Genomic DNA, 24,490 nt, shown 5'->3' on the forward strand with positions numbered 1-24,490 from the left:
CTCATAATATATTTTGGATTACCAAAGTCAGATCCCGCTTTTCAGCCCCTGCAAGGGACACCGTGGAGGGTGTTTATTCAATCCCATTTCTGTCCTGCACCCTCTCTCCTGGAATGGGGCTCCAGGTGACAGACAATATACAAGATGAACCTGATAATACAGTACAAAAGATACAAGAAACTTTAAAAATATAAAACTAGTAGCCATCTGTCTCGGATAAACTCCACCCACCCTCCAGCAGGGCAGGATGCTGCCGGCATCCGCCCCCCCCCCCCCCATCTTCACCTATCCATTGCTCCGAGGGTCCCGATCCTCCAGAGGCCGCCCGGGAAAGAGCCGCCTTGCAAACAAACCCCCCCCCCCCCAAGGCTCACAAAGGGCCCCACAGGGAAGAACTTTACCTTTGGAAAGGGTTTAAACGCCCCCCTCCCCAAAACACGTGGCGAGATCCGAATCCCTCTCTGCGGAGACCGCAAGGACTGACTGGGGAGGGGACCTTCCGAATCTGGAGACCCCCCCCCCCCTTTTCCCCTATCCGCCCCCTCCCTTGCTCGGCCTATCTAGGAAACAGCTCGCCTCTTTTAACCCTTTCACCGCTGCAGAAAAAGCTCCCTCCCCTCCCCGGAAAGATCCCGCTCCCCGGGGGACTAGGCTAAATTCAGTCCGCCTGCATTCAGCGACGCCCTACAATGCAAACTCAATGGGGCTGCTCGGGAGTCGCTCTGCATAGGGCCTCACTCCCGGGGAGTGGGGGGAGGTGGACCCCAGGCTGGATCAGCCCCCAGTCTAAGGCAAAGGAGGCTGAGCAAGTGGCTCCCGCCAGTCCCTCCCTCGCCTGGCCTCGATCCTTCCTCCTCCACCGAGTAACGGCTGGGAAACTCCATGGGAGGAGGGGGCTAAACTTGCACTGGGGAATCCATGCAATTCGTTGTTCCACCAGAGAATCGGCCCTCCTGGGTCAGGCCAAAGGGGGTTCATCTGGTCCAGCGTCCTCGACTTCCAGGGAGTCTGGCTAAAATGCCATCAGCGAACAAACTGAACCCTCCTCTCCCAGCTTTGCTGGTTGCTCCCCCTGCCTGCCCTGGCGGCAATTCAGAGGTCTTTCACATATGACCCCGGAAGGTCTCTGTTAACTATTTTCAGTTAGATGCCCTTGATTTCTAATATTTTGGAAGAGGGACAAAAAGTTTTCTTTGCCCACCTCTTCACCTCATGCATAATTTGATAGACCTCCATCAAGTCCCCATTTAGAGCAGAATTGGAGTCCAGTAGCACCTTTAAGACCTTTAAGTTTTATTCAGAATGTAAGCATACACACTTCATCAGATGATGAAACTGGGTACAGTGAGCAGTGCTACATATAGCTGGTGGGCAGTGGTTAAGCATGCAAAATAGTAGGAAGTTAGAATCCAGTGGCAATATAGTGAAATTAACAAATTGAAAGAATCATAAATTTGGTCTGGATAGCATCAGTTGTGTGGGAAAACAATAAAGGCTAAAAACATGTCAGAGTTGGAGAAGGATGTCACCACAGTCCATCATCACAAGGTAATAAATGTAAAGTCTGTTAATTGCTTTATTTCTCCTCAAGCATGGGTTAATCTGAGAACATCTTTTTCTTATGGGTGTTTCTGTCCATCTAATTTACTTTTTAACATGTAGCATAGTTTTGTAAACATGATTCCAGTTTGCCAATACAAAAAAAAAAAAAGAATATATTAGAATACAGTGGAAGATGGGTTTGGCATATGTAGAGAGAAACCAATATCCCTTATTCCAGTATGTCGGTACAAAAAATATTACTCTGATACACTATTCTAAAAGAGAAATACATTGGAATACCGTGGATGTATAGTTCTACTTGGTGAGAATGGGTTTAGCATATATAATGAGACAAGAAACCAATATCCCTGTTCCATCCCAGGAAGGTGTTTGCTCCAAGTTTCATAATAATTTGTAATTTTTCAATTTCCCTTTCCATTCTGTTCTTGAAGTTCCTTTGCAGTAAAACAGCTACTTTGAGGTCACCCATTAAATACTCTGGAAGGTTGAAGTGTTCTCCTACTGGTTTCAGAGTTTTGTAATGCCTGATTTCAGATTTGTGTCCGTTTATCCTTTGGTGTAGGGTTTGTCCTGTTTGCCCAGTGTAAAGAACTGAAGGGCATTGTTGGCATTTAATGGCATATATAATAATGCTGGAAGATGAGCAAGTGAATGAGCCTGAGATGGTGTAATTAATGCTGTTAGCTCCAGTGATTGTGTTGTCTGGAAGTATGTGGCTGGAAAAAAAACAAACAAGGGATCCCCCAGTGAATGAATTAAGTTAAACAACCGAAATACTGGGAATATATAAATTCAGGAATTACTTCTATATCAGGGATGGCCAACGGTAGCTTTCCAGATGTTTTTTGCCTACAACTCCCATCAGCCCCAGCCAGCATGGCCAATGGCTGGGGCTGATGAGAGTTGTAGGCAAAAAACATCTGGAGAGCTACCGTTGGCCATCCCTGTTCTATATTAATGAATCATCAAAACACTGTATAGTTATACATTACAAAGTCTAAACAAGCAACACAGATAGGTTATAGCAACACAGAATTCCAACTCCAAAACATAGACGGTCCTCCACCGGTTTTGCCTGCAGGTAGTGAGTGGCTACAATGGCTTGGTCCTGGTCAGTTTGGGATATCATGACTGAGCATAAAATCATGGAGTCCCCCACTTCACAAGGCAAGGAGATCACAGCAATGACCTTTGATGCACCAGAGAGGAGGTTGATCACTGGCCTGAAAAATGGGATGATCAAGCTATGGAATTTCAACAATGGTGCATGTCTGGCTGTGCTGCCTTCAGTGGACAAGAATGAGGTCAATCCTAGTGGAAGGAAAGGGATATCTCTGTCTAGTCACTGATGCCTCCTGCCCCCCTTCAAAGTTCTTTGCTCAAGTTGGTCTCACCAGCAGGGATGTCTGATACCGCTAAATGAAGAATTCCTGCTTGAACAGACTAGTAGAAATTGGGATGGTTTTTTACGTCATTGAAAGACCTACACAATTAAAGTTCTGTTGACTTCCCACAATGTCTAGGGTTGCCAGCCAGTTGTAAGAGTTCAGGAGAGATGGGGACATGAGGTGTGTTTTTTTGCCAACAGGTGACATAAGCACCTCTCGGTTTATAAAGACTTTACTGAATAGCATAAACAGCTACTTGTTTGTGACAAACTATGTGATATTTATACAAACCTGAAAGTAACGTTACTCAGCTCTATAGATTAGTAGAATCTAGAGCACGGGTGTTAAACTCATTTGTTATGAGGGCTGGATCGGACATAAATGAGATCTTGTCAGGCTGAGCCATAGGCATCATACAATATAATGCCAGGTAGTGGAGATATAAACTTTATAAAAGACACAGACCAACACGATTGTATATATTATAGAATCACAGAATGACAGAGTTGGAAGGTACCTCCCAAAGTTATCTAGTCCAACCCCCTGCATTATGAAGCAAATTCAAATACTCCTCCACCCATGACTCCTGCTTTTTTACTTAAAATAAAAACTTGCTTAAAACATAAACACTCTTACAATATTTCATTGCAGATGCCCCCATGCTGCCCAGAGTGAGGAATCTAAAAAACTAAACTGGAGTGTTTGTCTACAAAATACAGTCTTCCGCAGAAAAATAACTTCCAACTCCTATGAGGCTGTGCGATAATAAGAGAGATAGCAATGTATAGTGGTCAGCCTATAATTTGGGAGGCTTAGGTTCAAAATACCTAGTGTATAAAAGGAAATGTGCTGGATGAACTTGGTCTGGACAAACACTCTCGGCCTAACCCACCTCTATGGCTTGATTTAGGCGTGCCTGCACACACACACACACGCAGATGCTGGGTAGCAAGGCTAGACAAAGAGAAAGGAAGGGGGAAGTGGACTGAATTGCACAGGAGACCAACAGCATAACAAGCCCAACAAAGAGAGAAAGAGAGGAGCAAGGCACAGGAAAGCCCACACCTTGAAAGAAACGTTGTTGGTCTTTATGTGGTACTGGACTCGGTTTCTCACTCATACCCAGACACCCAGGAGGGGAAGAGGCAGGTGGCAGTGGGGGAAAGAGGGGAGAAGAAGCAGAGCTGGCTCATATCTTACTGGCTATTAGACTCAAAACTGAGCTCCACATAAACAGAGACTTGTGGGGCAGGGAAGAGGCAGGAGGGGGTGGGGGGGAAGAGAGGAGGAGGAAACAGAGCTGGCTCACATCTTGCATAAAATGACCTTCTGTAGATGGAACCAGACTCAAAACTGAGCTCACACACAAAGAGACATGCCAGGGAGGGAAGAGGCAGGAAGGGGGGAGAGAGGGGAGGAGGAAGCAGAGCCAGCTCACATCATGCAAAAAATGTCCTTCTTTAGGTGCCACCGGACTCAAAACTGAGCTCACACACAAAGAGATGCACCAGGCAGGGAAGGAGGGGGGGTGGGTCTGGAGAGGAAGCAAAGCGAAAAGTTGTTCTTGCCGCTGCCCAGGGAGCAGGGTGAGACCATGGCTGGGCAGTTGCTTTCCAGGCCTCAGCCCCTCCAGTCCTCATGGCTGCGCAGAGTGGCATCAGGCTCTGTGCCCCGTTCCCTCCCACTACCCCATTTCATCTTGCTGCCGCCCAAGGACCACAGCAAGGCGGGGGCAGCTGCTCTCTGCATCAGCCCTTACAGTCAATATTCCCACAGGCCAGAGGCAACAGGTTCCATGCCTGGCTGCCAGCTCCCTCCCCCTGCCCGAATTTCATGTGGCGGCCGCAGCTCAGAGACCAGTTTGCTCACACTTATCAGACATGCCAGCCTCCACGGGACCTGGCTACAGTGAGAGCAGTTCCCCTGGCCTAGAGAAACGATGTAGCTCAGCCAGAAAGGTACAGCACAAAGGAAGTAATTGATAATAACCATTGGGAAGAGGGCAGCAGGGTCACATGGAGCTGATTACACGAGGCAGCCTCCAGTTCAGAAAGAATGAAATAGGCGGGAAGCAATGTTCCCTCTAAGCTGCAGACTCTTGTGAGCAAAAATTCTACTTTGTGAACTACTGGTATTAAAGTTGTGAGCTTTGTTGTTGTTGTTCACTCGGACAGTCGAGCCCGACTCTTTGTGACCCCATGGACAAAGTCACACCAGGCCCTCCTTCCACCATCCTCTGAAGTCTGCTCAAATTCGTGTTTGTTACATCAGTAATATTGCCCAGCCATCTCATCTTTTGCCGTCCCCTTCTTCTTTTGCCTTCTGTCTTTCCTAGCATCAGGATCTTCTCCAGGGAGTGCTCCCTTCTCATTTGGTGGCCAAAGTATTTGAGCTTCAGCATCTGACCTTCCAGGGAACAGTCAGGGTTGATTTCCCTTAGGACTGATTGATTTGATCTTCTTGCAGTCCAAGGGACTTTCAAGATTCTTCTCCAGCACCGCAGCTCAAAAGCATCTATTCTTCTGCACTCGGCCTTCCTTATGGTCCAGCTCTCACAGCCATACATTACTACTGGAAATACCATCACTTTGACTATACGGACTTTTGTTGGAAGGGTGATGTCTCTACTTTTTATTATACTGCCCAGGTTCGCCATAGCTGTCCTCACAAGGAGCAAATGTCTTTTAATTTCATGGCTACAGTCACCATCTGCAGTGATCTTGGATCCCAGAAATGTGAAGTCTGTCACTACTTCCACGTCTTCCCCTTCTATTTGCCAAGGTGTGATGGGGCCATGATCTTAGTTTTTTTGATGTTGAGTTTCAAGCCTACTTTTGTGCTCTCCTCTTTCACTCTCAACAAGAGGTTCTTTAGGTCCTATTCTAAACCAATCAGTTGTTCCATATCCCGTTCTGACTGTTGCTTCTTGACCCTTATACAGATTTCTCAGGAGACATTAATGAATCATCAAAACACTGTATAATTATACATTACAAAGTCTAAACAACCATCACAGGTAAGTTATAATAACAAGGAATTCCAACTCCAAAACATAGACAATTTATGTAGGAGTCCATAGGTGTACAGAGGCCATAACTTGAAAGAACAATTTTCCAAAAATACCAGACCCAAGAAGACCAGGAGATGGATGCAGATAGCACCAAGGTCCTTTTGCCCAACAATCGTTTTCATTTGTTCTCTCTAGGTCTCCAAATTCTCTCTGAGAATTAGTTTTCTGGGTTACACCTCTGCGGATGCCAGTCACAGTTGCTGGCGAAACATCAGATCTCACAATGCCAAAAGCACAGCCACACAGCCTGAAAAATCTACAACAACCAATGGATTCTGGCCATCAAAGATCATTTCCATGTTTGAAATATGGATCTTTTTCAAGGGCTGGGAATATTCTCCTTTCAAGATTAATAGCCTGGAACAGTGAAGCCTTCACAATTACAAACAGGCTCAAGTCTGCCCTTATCCAGTCACTGTTCTCTCCTCCCCCTGCCACCTCCCTGATGCCCTCCTTATTAGGTACAGGAGACTCTCTGGTAGGGTTGGCATTGGCAGACTCCAGGTGGAGACAACAGTGATCAATTCCCCTGGAGAAAATGGCTGCTTTGGAAGGTTCGCTCTCTGGCATTACATTTTGCTGAGTTCTCTCCCCTCCCCAAACCCCACCCTGCCCAGGCTATACCCCCCAGAATCTCCAGGAATTCCCCAAGCTGGAGCTTATACTTTGGAGAACCCTGGAAATCTTCTTAGTCTTGAAGGTGTTACTGGACTCAAATCAAAGCGTATGTAATGAGATAAGAAATCATTATATCTCTGATCAGTCCAGGGAGGCGTTTGTTCCAAGTTTCATTATAACTTGTAATTCTGCACTTCCATTTTGTTCTTGAAGTTCCTCTGCAATAAAACAACTACTTTGAGGTCACCCATTGAATGTCCTGGAAGGCTGAAGTGTTCTCCTACTGGTTCCTCAGGGTTTGTCCTGTTTGCTCTATGTAGAGAACAGAAGGGCATTGTTGGCATTTAATGGCATATAGAATGCTGGAAGCTGAGCAAGTGAATGAGCCTGAGATGGTGTAATTAATACTGTTAGGTCCAGTGTTGTCTGGGTGTATGTGGCCGGAAAAAGCAAGGGCTGCCCCAGTGAATGAACTAGGCTGAACAACCACAAATACTAGGAACATATAAATTCATGAGTTACTTACATATTAAGGAATAATCAAAGCACTGTATCGTTATACATTTCAAAGTCTAAACAACCATCACAGGTAAGTTATAACAAGGAATTCCAACTCCACAACATAGACAATTTATCTAGGAGTCCTTAGGTGTACTGAGGCTGTAGCCTGAAATAACAATTTTCCAAAAACACTAAACCCAAGAAGACCAGGAGATGGATGTAGGTAACGACGAGGTCCCTTTGCCCAATGATTGTTTCCATGTTCAAAATAAAGATCTTTTTCAAGGGCTGGGAATATTCTCCTTTCAAGATTAATAGCCTGGAAGACTTCACAATTACAAACTGGTTGAAGTCTGCACCTTATCCAATCATTGCCCTCTGCTCCCCCTGCCACCTCCCTGATGCCCTCCTTTGCAGGTATAGGTAAGCCCTCTGGTACGGTTGGCATTGGAAGACTCAGGGGAGACAACAGGGATTAGTTCCCCTGGAGAAAATGACTGCTTTGTAAGGTTCACTCTCTGGCATGTTTTGCTGAGTTCTCTCCCATCCCCAAACCCCACCCTGCCCAGGCTGTACCACCCGGAATCTCCAGGAATTTCCCAACCTGGAGCTTATACTCTGGAGAACCCGGACTGGTCAAACTGCAGTTTGGGAGCCACATGTGGTTCATTCACACATATTGTGTGGCTCTCCAAGCCCCCCCCCTTGACCCCATCAACTGGCCTGGTCAAAGCATTTCTCCATTTAAATCACTTCTCCATGGAAAGCCAGCTCGCGGCTTGGAGAATGCATTTAAAATTAATGTTCCTTTCTTTCCACCTCTCCCCCCTTCCCTCCGGCTCTCAAACATCTGATGTTTATTCTATGCGGCTCTTACGTTAAGCAAGTTTAGCTACCCTTGCTCAATCCTGTCCCCCTTTAGTCATCCCCTTTCTAAACGGAAAAGTCCCAGACTCTTCAGCCTTTCCTCATGGGGAAGGGGCTCCAACCTCCTATCTGCCTTAAGTATTGATGAGGAAGGCAGACTATAAATAAAGGAATATATCGTTATACAGGATAGCCAGGATATCCTGGCTGGGCTGACCAGGATAGCCCAGCTTGAGACCCTGGAGAGCCGCTGCCAGTCTGAGAAGACAATACTGACTTTGATGGACCAAAGGTCTGATTCAGTATAAGGCAGCTTCATATGTTCGTATGTTCAATATGCGAGTCACCTTTTCCTTCCTTTATCCTCACAATAGCTTTGTGAGGTAGCTTAGGGTGAGATGAAGTAACTGACCAAAGGTTACCCAGTGAGCTTCATGGTGGTGGTGGCAGGGGGGTCTTGGACTCAAGTCCCCCTAGGCCTTCCTGAGCACTTCAAAACCATACCAAGCCAGTGATCAGTGCATCCTGCCAGTTATAAATTGCTGTGGGACTGATTGTTTCAGAGGGAAGCCATGCTGGTCTGCAGTAGAACAGTTCGTTTCAAGTCCAGTTGCACCTCAGTGACCAATGGGTTTTGAGAGTGAAATCCAATCTTATAACACTATTGATTATATATTTCAGGGGTGGCCAATGGTAGCGCTCCAGATGTTTTTTGCCTACAACTCCCATCAGCCCCAGCCTTTGGCAAAAAACATCTGGAGAGCTACCGTTGGCCACCCGTTATTTTATACTGGTTCTATTGCATGGACTGGTTCAGCAGGGCTTTTCTGGTATTCTTATGAAGGCCTCAGCCTGTGCTGTTGTTGGACCTCCAGAGGAACTGCTTGGCCACTGTGTGAAACAGGATGCTGGACTAGATGGCCCACTGGTCTGATCCAGCAGGGCTTTTCTTACATTAAGTATCCAGACTGGGATACTCAAAATAGGTGAGGTGGGAATACCATGCTGAGGCACGGTGGATAACAGGCTGTATCGTTTTTTAATTATTAAAAAGGTTGCCAGAACAAAGAGGGAGGGTGATTTAGCTATTTCTTCACAACATGTACATATAACTTACATCTCCTTCTCACTCAAGGTATGAACACTTTAAGCTGCTGGGAAAGTAGGCTTAGTGTTCTGACCAGGATAGCCCAGGCAAGCCCCACCTCATCAGACCTCAGAAGATCAGCAGGATCGACCCTGGCAAGTACTTGGATGGGAGACCTCCTTGGAATACCAGAAATTGAGAGGTGGAGGAAGGCTTTAGTCAGCCATCTCTCTCAATATCCTCCAGGCCCTCAGTAGGAGTCAGTTACCAGAGGTCACCATGACTTTTAGGTGCACACACTCACACATGCAATACAAAAAGGGCTTATGGTCCTTGGTGACTTCAATGTCCATGCTGACGACGCGGCCTCCAATTAGGCAATGGATCTAGTGTCTTCCATAGCGACACTGGGACTCTCTCAATTTGTTACGGCTCCTACGCATCAGGCAGGGCACATGTTAGATTTGGTCTTTGCGTCTGGGATTCGGGTGAACGATATTGCGGTGGAGGCGGTACCATGGTCGGATCACCTAGCCCTCAAGGCCTGTATGGAGATGCTGCCTCAACCCTGTATGGGCGGTGAGCCTATTTTGGCTCGCCCGCGGAGCCTGATGGACCCGGAAGGGTTCCAAATGGCCCTACAGGATCCCTGGCGACTCCCTTGACGTCCTGGTTGAGGCCTGGCAAGATCGGCTATCCAGGGCGATCAACAAGATTGCACCCCCACACCCTCTGCGCCCTCGTGTGAGGCTGGCTCCATGGTATACCTTGGAGCTACATCAGCTGAAACAGGGGCTCAGATGGCTAGAGAGGCAGTGGTGGCCCACTCGTGACGAAGCGATGAGAACATCCTATAGAACGTTTATGAAGTCTTATGAGATGGCAGTCAAGGCCGCAAAGAAAGATTACTTTGCGGCCAGGATTGCGTCTGCAAATTCGCGCCCGGCACAATTGCTTAGAATAATTGGAAGCTTAACTACACTGCCACAAGGCAGACCAAATGTTAGAGAATTAGAAATAGGCTGTGACGCTTTTGCGAAATTTTTTGCAGATAAGATCACGTCGCTCCACCAGGACTTGCCCATCACATTGGATACAGTACATGAACTGGAGGCTCCATGCCTGTCTTGTGGTTTAGTTCTGGATCACTTCGACCCACTCAGCCTGGAGGAAGTTGACGGAATTCTCTCCTCTGCACGCCCAACAACTTGCGAACTGGACCCATGCCCCTCTTGGCTAATTTAATCTTGCCTGAGGGAGCTTAGATGTCCTTTATGGGACATCATAAATAGATCCCTCCTGGAGGGGCGTTTTCCAACACCCTTGAAAGAGGCTATGGTCCGCCCCCTCCTGAAAAAAAGTACAGCAGATCCGTCCGAATTGGCAAACTACCGACCCATCTCTAATTTACCGCTTTTAGGTAAAATTATCGAGAGGGCAGTGGTGTTGCAGTTGCAGGGTTTTCTGGATGACGCTTCTATCCTAGACCCTTGCCAGTCCGGCTTTCATCCAGGTCACGGGACAGAGACAGTGCTGGTCGCCTTGGCAGATGACCTCCAGCGGCATCTGGACCAAGGTGGTGTGGCGGTGCTGATGCTGCTAGATCTGTCAGCTGCGTTCGACACGGTTGACCATTGACTACTGACCCACCGCCTTGCCAACGTAGGGATTAGGGGGTCGGCTTTACAATGGCTCTCCTCCTTCCTCGAGGGTCGGGGACAAAGCGTGACAATCGGGGGTGAGCTGTCCCAGAGGCGCACACTAGATTGTGGGGTGCCTCAGGGAGCAGTTCTCTCACCGATGCTATTTAATATCTATATGCACCCCCTTGCCCAGATTGCCCGGAGGCACGGGCTTGGGTGTCACCAATATGCAGATGACACCCAGCTCTATCTGCTAATGGATGGCCGGCCTGACTGCGTCCCAGGGAATTTGGACCTGGCACTGCAGGCTGTGGCAACTTGGCTAAGGCCGAGTGGGTTGAAGCTGAATCCAACGAAGACAGAAGTCCTTTGCGTGGGTCGGGGCGCTTTGGGGAGGGAAATACCTCTCCTGGTTTTTGACGGGGTGCCGCTGAAAGCGGAGCACCGGGTCAAGAGCTTGGGAGTTCTACTGGAGCCTTCACTATCAATGGAGGCCCAGATAGCAGCCACTGCTAAGTCAGCCTTCTTTCATCTAAGGCGGGCAAGGCAGTTGGCCCCCTTCCTAGAGCGTCAGGACCTAGCAACAGTGATTCATGCAACAGTCACCTCGAGATTGGATTATTGTAATGCCCTCTACATGGGGCTGCCTCTGTGCCAAACCCGGGAGCTGCAGCTGTTGCAGAACGCGGCGGCTAGGCTGCTATTGGGGCTCCCGAAATGGGAGCACATACAGCCAGGGCTACGCGGACTGCACTGGTTGCCAGTTACATACCGGATTTGTTACAAAGTGCTGGTTATTACCTTTAAAGCCCTATATGGCCGAGGACCTGCCTACCTGAGGGACCGTCTTTCCCCATATGAACCCCAAAGAGCACTGAGGTCAGCGGGGAAGAACCAACTGACCATCCCCGGGTCGAAGGAGGCAAAACTACAGAGCATTCGCATGCGGGCCTTCTCTATTGTAGCTCCACACCTATGGAACCAGATACGGAAGAAGTGCGGGCCCTGCGGGACTTTGAACAGTTTCGCAGGGCCTGCAAGACCATCCTCTTTGGGATGGCCTTCACCCATTAAAAAGATAGAGGGACTTGCCTAAGTAACTTTCACCATCTGCTGAAATAGCACCAGAATGTTAATTTTAGTAATTTTAGAATCTTAATTAAACTGTTAAACTAGCTATTGTTTTTAAATATTGTATAATTTACTGTATTTGATGTTGTTAGCCACCCTGAGCCTGCTTCGGCAGGGAGGGCGGGATATAAATAAAATGATTGATTGATTGATTGAAGAAAAGAAAGTGGATTCAGGTTAGGTGTTTGTGAGCTCGGCATGGCAACTGCTTCCTTCAGAAGATGCCAGTGGAGCTTGTTCCTGGCAGCTGGAGGCAGGCTGAGGAGAGAGGAAGGAAGTACCTGAGGATGATGTTGGAGGTCAGATGCTCAGCTGAGGTCAGAGGCATCAATCTGCCCAGCTACAGAATCAGGAGTGGGGCTATAGATATAAAACGTCTGGAAAGCTTGGAGCCATAGAAAAATAAAGTATTTTCCCTTTGGGGCAAGATCAACTGGGTGTACAAGTGCCTCCTTGGTTGTGGCCCCCACCTTGCGGAATGTCCTCTCTGAGGTCAGGAAGGCTCCCACCCTCCTGGTTTTTTGCAAATTCTGCAAAACTGAGTTTTTCAGGATAGCATTTTTACATAGGTGACAGGGCTATATTATAAAGGAAGGGCTCAGGAAAATGTTTTAATAAAGGGAACAGGTCAGTGGAGATACTACTGTGTATACATATATATAATCTGCTGCTGTGTGAATCATCTTGATCTCACTGCACTGTATTTCTACTTTAGAAAATACCGTTTTCTGTAATGTTTACTATGTCAGGTTTAATACATTGTTTCAGATTTCTTTTACCTTACTGTTGTTACATTGTTTATTAGAGGTCTCATCCTATTGACCGCACTGATTTACAGCATATAATCCGCACTTACTCAAGAGAAAAAGGTGGACTATAGATAACAATACTTTATTTTTATTTTAAACCTTAATTTCCTGTCTAACAAAAACATCTTTTACTGACATCAATGTATCGTTTTAAACTGTGTTAACATAAAACATTGTACTATTTGGCATATTTATGGAATTTATAAGTATAAATATTGTTGTTTTCTATAAAAAATTTTTGTAAGCGTACCCAGTACTTGAGAAAGCATTGCCAACTGCTGAATGTTTAATCTTTGTCAACTGACAAGATAGGAAAAAATAAAAATTGAAGTCAGGCAACACATTACCTCGTAAGCAAAAGAAAGTATACTGTTTGGATAGAGTCTGATTCTAGTCCAGTGGCACTTTGAAGACCAACAAGATGTCCAGGGCATCATCAGCTTAAAGGTGTTCTCTAGGGTCTTCCTGGACTTCAGTCTCACTCTTCTTCCACAGACCAATATGGCCGTCCACCTTGAAACTATTTGAGCACTAGGTCTCTCATAGAGTCATAACCAGGAGGACTACCAGCATGTTTGGCTGTTAAATTAAACTTTATACCATCGAAAACACTGAACTCTATAATAATGTATTAATTTTAGCATATTAAATGTTGCTAAAATTTTATTTTTTAACAGAAAATATTGAAAACATTGTATATATCTGCAGTATAAGGGCTTGCTCTTCAGTATGAGAGTTTGTTCAATACTTCCACAATTTTTTCAGTTTTCCCACTGGAAAAATGGGGGGGAGGAATCCTAACATATTTTAATTGATTTCATTGGCTTCTTTTTCTCTCACCATTATCCTCAATGGGAACCCAAAATGACTTGCATCCTTCTCTTTCCCTCCAATGACCCCGTGAGGTAGGTGAGGCTCAGTGCATGTGACTGGCCCATGTCACTCTCTAAGCTTTGAGATTTGAACCTGGGCCTCCCAGATCCCAGTCAGACACCCCTATACCACACTTAAGCTAGTGAAGGAAGGAATATTTAAACGAGTTCCAGTGTCCTTTCCTATTCACTTGCTATGTGTGTTGAGTACAGTGAAGACCCTCTGAATTAACTTTCTTCAAACTATCCTATCGTTAGCATCCATTCAAGTTTCAATCTCTGATTCCTTGGGTGAAACCTCCCTTTCGGTTGATGATGGAACCAAGGATTAGAACATCATGAAAATTTTCAATTTCATCTTCAACCTTAATGTTGTGTAATTCCCAAGCAGTCGTTACTTTTGTCTTCAGTAGGACCAGCGAGAACCCTGCTTTGGCATGTTCAGCTTTAACCATCTTCAGGATTCATTTCAAGTCTCCACTGTTTTCTGCCATTAATATGCTGACATATGCATATCTAAAATTGTTCGTCTTCCACTAATTTTCCCTCCACCATCATCTGAAACTAATCCTGTTTTCCTTATGATATGGTCTGTGCACAGACTGAAGACACAGGGAGAGAAAATGCAGCTTTTAGCACCTTTGCCAACTGGAAATCATTCTGCTGGAACATCATAACAACATAAGAGAAACCATGTTGGATCAGGCCATTGGCCCATCCAGTCCAACACTTTGTATCACACAGCAGTAAAAAAAAAAACCCTGGTGCCATCAGGAGGTCCATAAGTGGGGCCAGGAAACTAGAAGTCCTCCCACTGTGCCCCCCCCCCCCAAGCACCAAGAATACAGAGCATCACTGTCCCACCATGGGAGAGGAGGAGAAATAAAGCTATAGGGGTGAGGGAAAGTGTTTTGGCTAGGTGACATGCAATAGCAGGGGTGTAGTTGGTTTAGAAAAGGAAAAGGAGTTCGACAAGGATGTATATTGTCACCCTGCTTATTTAATTTATATGCAGAGTACATCATGCAGAATGCTGGCCTGGATGAAGCAGAAGCCGGAATTAAGATTGCCGGGAAAAACATCAACAACCTCAGATATGCAGATGACACTACTCTAATGGGAGAAAGTGAGGAAGACCTAAAAAACCTCTTGCTGAGGGTGAAAGAGGAAAGCACAAAAGTAGGCTGGAAACTCAACATCAAAAAAACTAAGATCATGGCATCTGTCCCCATCACACCTTGGCAAATAGAAGGGGAAGACATGGAAGTAGTGACAGACTTCACATTCCTGGGATCCAAGATCACTGCAGATGGTGACTGTAGCCATGACATTAAAAGACGTTTGCTTCTTGGGAGGACAGCTATGGCGAACCTGGGCAGTATAATAAGTAGAGACATCACCCTGCCAACAAAAGTCTATATAGTCAAAGAGATGGTATTTCCAGTAGTAATGTATGGCTGTGAGAGCTGGACCATAAGAAAGGCCGAGTGCAGAAGAATAGATGCTTTTGAGATGTGGTGCTGGAGAAGACTCTTGAGAGTCCCTTGGACTGCAAGAAGATCAAATCAGTCAGTCCTAAGGAAAATCAACCCAGACTGTTCCCTGGAAGGTGAGATGCTAAAGCTGAACTACTCTTGAGTGAGTTCTTAAATGACGTTGCAGATGGCCACTGTGACTGAATCTCTTCCCACACTCTGAGCATTCAAAGGGCTTCTCCTGAGTGGGTTCTTAAATGACGTTGAAGATGGCCACTCTGACTGAATCTCTTCCCACACTCTGAGCATTCAAAGGGCTTCTCCCCTGAATGGGTTCTTAAATGACGTTGCAGATGGCCACTGTGACTGAATCTCTTCCCACACTCTGAGCATTCAAAAGGCTTCTCCCCTGTGTGGGTTCTTCGATGACTTTGAAGACTGCCACTCTGACTGAATCTCTTCCCACACTCTGAGCATTCAAAAGGCTTGTCTCCTGTATGGATTCTCCGATGCTTTTGTAGATTGCTTCTTTCTTTGAATCTCTTCCCACACTCTGAGCATTCAAAAGGCTTCTCCTCTGTGTGAGTTCTTTGATGACTTCGAAGATGGCCACTCCGACTGAATCTCTTCCCACACTCTGAGCATTCAAAAGGCTTCTCCCCTGTATGAGTTCTGAGATGACTTTGCAGATTGCTACTAAACCTGAATCTCTTCCCACACTCTGAGCATTCAAAGGGCTTCTCCCCTGAGTGGGTTTCTCGATGAGTTTGAAGATGGCCACTCTGACGGAATCTCTTCCCACACTCTGAGCATTCAAAAGGCTTCTCCCCTGTATGGATTCTCTGATGCTTTTGTAGACTGCTTCTTTCACTGAATCTCTTCCCACACTCTGAACATTCAAAAGACTTCTTCCCTGTGTGGGTTCCTCGATGACTTTGAAGATGGTCACTCTGACTGAATCTCTTCCCACACTCTGAGCATTCAAAAGGCTTCTCCCCTGTATGGATTCTCTGATGCTTTTGTAGACTGCTTCTTTTATTGAATCTCTTCCCACACTCTGAGCATTCAAAAGGCTTCTCCTCTGTGTGCGTTCTTCTATGCCTTTGAAGATGATCACTCCGACTGAATCTCTTCCCACACTCTGAGCATTCAAAAGGCTTCTCCCCTGTATGGATTTTCTGATGCTTTTGTTGACTGCTTCTTTTATTTAATCTCTTCCCATATTCTGAGCACTCAAAAGGTTTCCCTTCTCTGTGGATCCTTTGGTGTACAAGGAACTGTGATTTGTATCTGGAGTATTTTCTACACTGAAAGCATTGGCATGTATTCAGTATACTGTGCTTTGAAAAATGCATACTACCCTTTTTTCCATCCAAGAACATCTTTTCACTCTCTGAACAGATGAAAGGCTTCTCTCCTGAATGAATTCTTTGGTGTTGAACAAGGTCTGATTTATCTGAGAAGCTCTTACCACAGTCTGAGCAGCTAGGAGTTTTCTGTCTTGTATGTGTTCTTAAATGTCTAAGGAACTCTGCTCTGGTAATCATGGTCTTTCCACACTCCAGGCATTGATGGGGCTTCTTTCCACTGTGCATTCTGAAATGGATGGTATATTGGGTTTGATCTGAGAAATTCATTCCACACTCCAAGCACTTGTATGTTTCCTCCAACATGGGAATTACTTCTTGGAAATACCCCCCTTGGCAAGGAATGGATTTATCCCTCTTCACCACCTTGTGACTGATTTTCTGACTCTTCAGTCTGCCTTGAATCCTGATATTTCTTCTCACATCTTCCTTTTTGTCTTCATCAGGCAACAGATGATGCAGGTCCTTATCCTCCTCATTCCTCTGATCACCTCCTGCTGGAATAAAGAGAGAGAAAGATCCTGTTAGAATCCACACAAGAAGGTCTGGTCGGCTCCAAAAGTTCCACCCATGCACCAAATAGTTCAATGCCTACCTCCTGATGTAAACTGAAGTGTACAATTATCTACACTTTGAAAATACATTAAGCCTCCTGCATCAGAGTCCCTTGGTTGGGACTCTGGTCATTAATATTGACTCCCCACCTCTGTGACTTATTTAAGGGCTCTTTTAGGATTGATGCTCTTTTAGTACTCAAAGCAACTATACAATGTATATTCTCTCCTGAGCAAATTAGCATCTGCGTTTATTCTCTGACTGAAGGTCTTTGAAAATGCCACACTTTCATTTCCCTTTTCATGCAGTGGATTCTCTGGTTCACATGGAGGCCTTTGTTCCTTTTTGGTTGACTGACCTTTCTTCATGGACTGGGGTTTCAGGGAGGACCCCTCTTTAGCAAGGAATGGGCTCATCCCTCCTCTTACCCACATGGCTTTCCTCCTTCCTTTGTGGTCCATCTCCAAAGTTTTCTTCAGCATCTTCATTCTTGATTTTTTTCAAAGAGAACCGCTGGACTTCCCCAGCTGTTTCCTTTACATTTGCTGCTGGAATAAGGAAAGTGTTTAATAAACCTATAATCAGCACCCACGCAAGAAGCCATGAAGCACCAGTCAGGCACTCCTCACTATTGGATCTGCATTTCTTTTATAAGATCTTCTTTCCTTCCTAATTGAACTGCTTGCCACACCTTATCCCTACCAGGCCCTCCCGCAGAGATGTTTTTATATTCTGCCCATCCTTCCGCTCTGAAAACTCCCTTATGTATTTTAAGGGGGAAAGAATGAGTCCACCACTGCTCCCATTTGATTCCACCACTGCTCCCAGCAGCTCTTTTGACTCTCTCCTCTTGACAATTAAATACAAGAAGTTACCAACTGCACTAAGAGTTTCCTTCTAGTTGTGAAGAGAGCCAGGAGGAGGTGGTTTTCACTCTCCCCCAAATACACATTTTCTGTGGATCTAACCAGGATCTAACTAAGGGAATCCCTCAGTTCAGAGGGAAAACCCCATGGTTTTTGGAAGAGGTGCCATTTGTTAGGGGGGCAGGTAATGACCAATGAGAAAACAAACCCTGTGGTGTAGGGCCACCTCTCCGAAGGTCAGAAGCACTGCAACCACTCAACAGCCATAACTAAGCTACATCCCAGAAGGACCTTTTGAGCCTCCAGATTCCAGGTCCAGAAGGCCTCTCTCTATCTCCTTACCCAGCATGCTTAGGAATTCTACCAAAGAAGAGAAAAGATCCCATTGGTATTCTTTGACATAACTATAAGGGATACCCACTTGAAGTCAGTTTATTTGGGAAGCTGTAGTGGAAATTAGATAAGTGGTGAGTCATACAGCCCTTCTCCATGAGTCAGCAGAATCCAGGACAGCAGGGGCCTAAATCCTACACAGCATTGTAAATGAAGAACACCTGGGATGGGAGAGCTGTGTAGATAAGAAGCAGGCAACTGTAGAGAGGGGGCGGTGACGGCTTCGGTGACAGATTCAGCAGCAGCTTTGGAAGACAGTAGCTTTGGAAGATGGCAGAGGAACAGCAGCTTCAAGCACAGAAGACAGCAGGGGAGTGAAAAGGCCTCACAAGGGAGAGGACATATGAAAATGTGAAGCTGCCTTATACTAAATCAGACCCTCGGTCCATCAAAGTCAGTATTGTCTACTCAGACTGGCAGCGGCTCTCCAGGGTCTCAAGCTGAGGTTTTCCACACCTATTCACCTGAACCCTTTTTAGTTGGAGATGCCAGGGATTGAACCTGCAACCTTCTGCTTGCCAAGCAGATGCTCTGCCGCTCCCCAAACTTCTAAGCTGTGTGAAAGCTGTAAAGAAACCCTGCACTTCAGCCTGGTTTCCTGGACAGACTGCTAGTCTCCTGAAGTAGATTTTTCTTTCTCCTTTAAAGCTCACTTGGGTGGGTGAGGGATATTTTCACTGTTACTCTTTGTTAAAGCTGAATAAAGTTTTATGTATTTTTAGGTTTTTATGTATTTTATTGTATAATTATTAATCGCATTTAAACTGATCTCTGTTAGCTTTTTACTGTTGTAAGCCGCCCTGAGCCCACCTCGGTGGGGTAGGGCGGGATATAAATCGAATAAAATAAAATAAAAAATAAAAATAAAACAAAGCTGCATTTCTTTGGCCACAATTTATTGCTTGTAGGAATCTTCAGAGTCATGGGTAATACAGGAGGAAATAGTCTCTTGAGATTTTCTAGAAAAATTCTGCAGCCATTCTTCAAATGCGAGACCTTTGTCTGTCTCCATTATAGGGTCTCTTTCATTCCTAGCTTCTTTGGCAGGGGAGGTGGGAAGAGATAGAGCAACCATTCTTCTACAAGGAAGAAAAGAAATCCAAGAAAGAGGAAATTTTCTTCTGGAAGGATGCAACCATAGATAAGATCAAAGCCCACAAGGTTCACCACTCAAAAAGGGATGAATCTTTTCCATATTACAGTCAGAGTGGATGGCCATAATCACATCTGGAGAAGGGGATGTTGTAAATGCTGACATCTGAGGAATTAGGATCTGGCTTTTTCCAGATTCCTTCTGAAGCCCCACCTCGGCCTTAGGACAAAACAACTTCTCTGGGGTGGGTGATGGCCACAACAGTGGCCTCAGATACCCCTAGAAGATCAGTGGGGTGGTTTGTATCACTCTACCAGGCCGCTCTGAACATCACTTTCATGGCCACCCCACCTTTTTGATGCACTGAGTGATGGCCAATTAGCTGCACTGGCCTCATAATCAGATATTGTTGTTGATCCATGCATCATCTCAATGACAGCAGTTCACACCTTTGACACCTATGAAAGATCGTTACCCAGAAAAGCCACACTCCCATAGTTCTCCTGCATGACTTCCCTGTAGAGAGATTTCTGGCCTGGATCCAGTAGGCCCCACTCTGCCATGGTGAAATACACGGCCACCTTCTCAAAGGAAAATGGAGACTGAAAGAAAAAGCAGGTTACCTCATTAAAGATCAGACCAGGCAGAGACCTCACATTCTCAATGGGGGTATTTTGTGAAGGTGGAAGAGGGAGAACTCAGTATCTGTAACAGCAGTGTTGTTCAGAGCCTCTCTTCCTCAGACCTTTGAAAGCAAACTGCTGGAATGGCATCAAAATAAAGTTATTCAAACTACCATGAGTGCCTGTGTTTTCTCTTAATAATGCAACTTATTCATAGTTAACAATATATATGTATTACAGAATCTGGACAAAATACAAAGTTACAACATCCAAAATACAAAGTCCAAAATACAAAGTTACAACATCCAAAATATGCAGTTAACAGATAGAATGTCGCCGAATCAGAAATTCAAGCCCAAAGTTCACACAAGATTTCTGAATAATTGTCTCGTTACAGTGTTCCTTCTTCAGCGAACCATAGGAAATGAAGCAGCCCAAGACCAGCAATATTCTGCCAAGATTCTATGCCATCCAAAAAGTTATTGAGGAAGAGGTACCATCCATATTTTTTCAGATGACTTAAGCAGTGTCTTTTCCTCTGAGGTGTAGCCTCAGGCAGATTTTTGTATTATATGAAAATGTTTTTAAAGTCGTTTCTGTAATATATATATTCTTCACTGTGAATAAGTTGCATAACTAAGAATAAGTTGCATTATTAAGAGAAAAAACAAGCACTCGTGGTAGGTCGAATAACTTTGTTTTGATGCCATTCCAACAGTTGGCTATCAATGTGCATCTCTTCCTCAGACAGCAGGAGCAAAAGCGTCCCTGAGAAAGGACCAAAGACCCTAACTATTCCCCATTCATTTCCTCCCCTACCTGGGCCAGAGGTTGAGTTGCTGTTTCCAGTTCTCTGCAAAGAAAACAGTTTAAAGTGTCTTGAGTGCCTGCAGAGGAGACAAAATTGGAAGGAAGGATTTTAGCCTCATATTCCTGTGTTCTTTGCGTCTCTGAATCCTGCTTATGCATCCCCATTCCCAGGGTTCTGAAACTTTCTCTTTTCACTCCAGAAAATTTGTCATAACTTTTAGTCAACTGTAGGAGAGGTAGAAGCACCGGTTACCCATGAGCCTCAGAGGCTGATAAATACTGTCAACACAATTCAGACTCCTGTGAGACTTGAAATGTGCCATGTGAATCCTCAAATGGTTGCAGCACCCCTGCTGGATCAGACCAAAAGCCTAGGGGTGACATTCTCCCACCTGCTGGGCCTTCTTAACCATCCTGGAGTCTGGAATGGCAGGAGAAAAGGTGACCTGAAATCACATCGCACAACACATCACCATCACATCCAGCCCCAAACCCATGTGATTTTAGAACATCAACAAACACTCTGGGGAACTGCCAATGTGCTTCCAGGGTGTCTGGTTCACATTCAGATTTGGGGCCAAACAAGACATGAAAATGACACCATGCTTGACCTGGAACCCTCATATAGGCGCCAGGCCACGGACTGGCAATCCTAATCCAGTATCCCCTTTCTGACTGTGGACCCCCAGATGCCCTGGAAAAGCTTTTTAGCAGGGTCACAGAGCCCAAATTACGGGCCTGTGCCAATGGGCCTTCTGCGATTTACTGTCCCAGAACATGGTGAGTAGGTGTGTTTAAAGCACTATCAAGTGACAGCTGACTTATGGGAACTCCAGTTCTTCAATGCAAGAGTCGTTCAGAAGTGGTATGTCATTGCCTGCCTCTGTATAGCAACCCTGAATTTCTTGGGTGGTCTCTCAGTCCAAAAATTAATCAGGGCTGACCATTCTTAGTTTCTTAGGTTTGATGACCCTGGTTAGTCTGTGCCATGCTGGTCAGGAGGACATGGAGGTTCCATTTATCCACCTTGACTCACAGTTGCACCCAGATACGTCTTTTTTTTTTCCTGAGCCACCTTGAGTCCTTCTAATGGAAGGAAGGTGAGATGTGCATATTTCCACTGATGTAAATATGAATGGAACTGATCTCCATGAATCTGTATATTTCCCCTTAAAGTGGAGTGGCCATCACAATATCCTGGGGCACTTTTCCCCAGAACTCCATTCTATGTAGAAGTATTTCCCTTTTCCCCTATCCTGAAGCTTCTGCTCAACAACTTCACTAGATATCCCAAACCCCTCTGGGCAGGAGGCCCCCTTACCACTTGACAGGGCCTCTCGGGTATGCTCCTGGGCCTGCGCCCTCTGACCTTCCTCTGACGGAGCTCCTTCTGCCTCAGAGAACTTTCCTTCCACCTTCATGGATTCTTCCCACATCTGAAACAACAGCAAGGGAGAGGGGTAAGAGAAGGAATGTAACAGGGGGGAGAGATGGATCCTAACCCACTCCCAGACTCCTCATTCCTGACTCCAGCACAAGGGCTGCTATAACCACAGGGGCAAGAACCAGGGATGGGTTTTCTTCCCAGCCTACTAAACTACGTAGAAGTAGAAATATCTAAATAAACATAGGAGCAATACACTGAAGCATTATAAAAAAGACATAAGAAGAGGACAGATTCCTTTCAAGAAGAATATTTTGAACAACAAGGGAGAGTTTTAGAAAGTAAAGTTGCACTGCGAACAATTGGAAGAAAGAAATCACCAGGAGTAGATGGGATATCAGGGGAGGTATTCCAAGTCACAGAAAGGAGTCCATCAAAATCTCAACAAGAATCTGCTAACAAAGGTGGACACAAAACAATGGCCCACAGACTGGAAATGCTCACTTTACATTCCAGTTCCAAAAATGGAGACATCAAAGACTGTAGCAACTATCAGACCACTGCATTAATTCCTCGTGCAAATCAAGTGATGCTCAACATTTTACAACAAGGCCTGTAGTCATATAATAAGAGAAATGCCAGATGTTCCACGTGGATTCACAAAAGGAAGAGGCACCTGAGATCATACTGCAAATTCACGTTGGTTAATGGAGCGGAGAGAATTTCAGAAGATAACCAGCTTGTGATTCATAGCTTACATCCATGCTTATGACTGCTGGGATCAATAAAAGGTATGGTTGGTTTGAAAAGAAATGGGTGTGCCACAACATCTCATTGTTTGGAAGCACATCCTGTACGTACTCTGGGAAAGAAGCCACCGTTAGGACAGAATAAAGAGAAATAGAATGGTTTCCAATTGGCAAGGGTGCCAGGGTAGGATGTATTTTGTCTCTTCAATCTATATGCAAAACATATCATATGGAAAGCTGGATTACATTTAGATGAAGGTGGAGTGAAAATGGAAGGAAGGATTAACAATCTGAGATATGCAGATGACACCACATTAGAAGAAGATGATATTTGATTTACATCCCACCCCATACTCTAAATCTCAGAGTGGTCACAGTGTCCTTTACCTCCCCCACCCCCCGGACACCTTGTGATGTAAGTGGGGCTGAGAGAGCTCTTACAGCAGCTGTCCTTTGAAGGACAACTCCTACAAGAGCTATGACTGACCCAAGGCCATTCCAGCAGCAGCAAGTGGAGGAGTGAGGAATCAAACCCGGTTCTCCCAGATAAGAGTCCGCGCAGTTAACCATTACACCAATCTGGCTCTCATTTACTGACAGAAAGTAGTGAAGACCTGAAATTATTACCCTCAAACTTCTAAGCTGTATCTTTTTATGATATTTTATATATATTTATAATTGTATTGAATTTTGTTGTAAGCTGCCCTGAGCCCACTTGTGGAAAAGGGCAGGATATAAATCTAAATTTAAATTAAATTAAATATTATTAATGAAGATTAGAGCAGAAAATGCTAAAGGAAGATTACAACTGACCATCAGGAAGACAAAAGTAATGGCTAGTGGAGAAGTACAGAAATTGAACGCTGCCGATGAAGAAATTTAAATTGTTCAAGATTTCTGTTCCTTGGCTTCACAGGGTTACTGTTAAGTTGGAAGTGACTTGATGGCAGTTCACACACTCACAGAAATAGCTGGCAAGAAACCTTAAGATAAGCTCATTGCTTGAAGTGGGTGACTGAAAGCCCCTCACCTGCTGTGCCTGCCTCTTCTCCTCTGCCTGACTCAGGAGGAAACCTTCCGCCAGGGCCACTGCCTGGGAACTGGTCTCTGGCCCACATCCTCTCACCCAGCCCTGCACTTCCTGGGGCAGGATGGCCAGGAACTGCTCCAGGATCACCAGGTCCACAATCTCCTTCTTGGTGTGCCTCTCTGGCTCTAGCCAGTGGTTGCAAAGTCCATGAAGCTGGCTGCAAACCTCTCGGGGTCCATCAGCCTCCTGATAGGCAAACTGCCGGAAGCATCGGCTGCTTACATCTGCGGTTACAGTGTCCTGAACCACAATCTCTGACACAGCTTTTTCCCAGACTTCTACACCACTCCCTTCTTGGATGGGATGGGGAACTTTCCTTGATGCCTTGCCAATTCCAAGGCATTCTGGATCCTTCTCTTCCATCTCCTTCCCCTTTCTCTTGGGTTGCCTCTGACTCCGGATAGACACTCTTATTCTCTTTGCTGTAAGGTGGGAGAGGGGAAGATATCAGAAAGGCAGGAAGAAAAAGAGAACGGAGTTACATCACTGATCCTGGTGAAGAGACACCTAAGGATTACCCCAGTGGATCAGAAAGA

At 45.4% G+C, this 24,490-nt stretch overlaps 1 protein-coding gene across 4 annotated transcripts in view; it reads right to left on the reverse strand.

Moving 5' to 3' along the window:
• LOC132566037 (oocyte zinc finger protein XlCOF6-like) overlaps nucleotides 1–24,490 on the reverse strand; it is a 191,691-nt gene that overhangs the window by 113,313 nt on the left and 53,888 nt on the right. For 2 of the 4 annotated variants that reach the window (XM_060230698.1, XM_060230697.1), the window contains exon 1: nucleotides 22,053–22,170. The exons of the other annotated variants lie outside the window; for them this stretch is intronic. In XM_060230698.1, the coding sequence (XP_060086681.1) occupies nucleotides 22,053–22,167 (115 nt within the window). In that variant the 5' untranslated portion in view covers nucleotides 22,168–22,170. Of the gene's footprint in view, nucleotides 1–22,052; nucleotides 22,171–24,490 lie in introns of those variants that run through there. 4 annotated transcript variants of the gene reach the window in all.

Source organism: Heteronotia binoei, chromosome 2, assembly GCF_032191835.1.
Source record: "Heteronotia binoei isolate CCM8104 ecotype False Entrance Well chromosome 2, APGP_CSIRO_Hbin_v1, whole genome shotgun sequence".
Taxonomy (NCBI): Eukaryota; Metazoa; Chordata; class Lepidosauria; order Squamata; family Gekkonidae; genus Heteronotia; species Heteronotia binoei.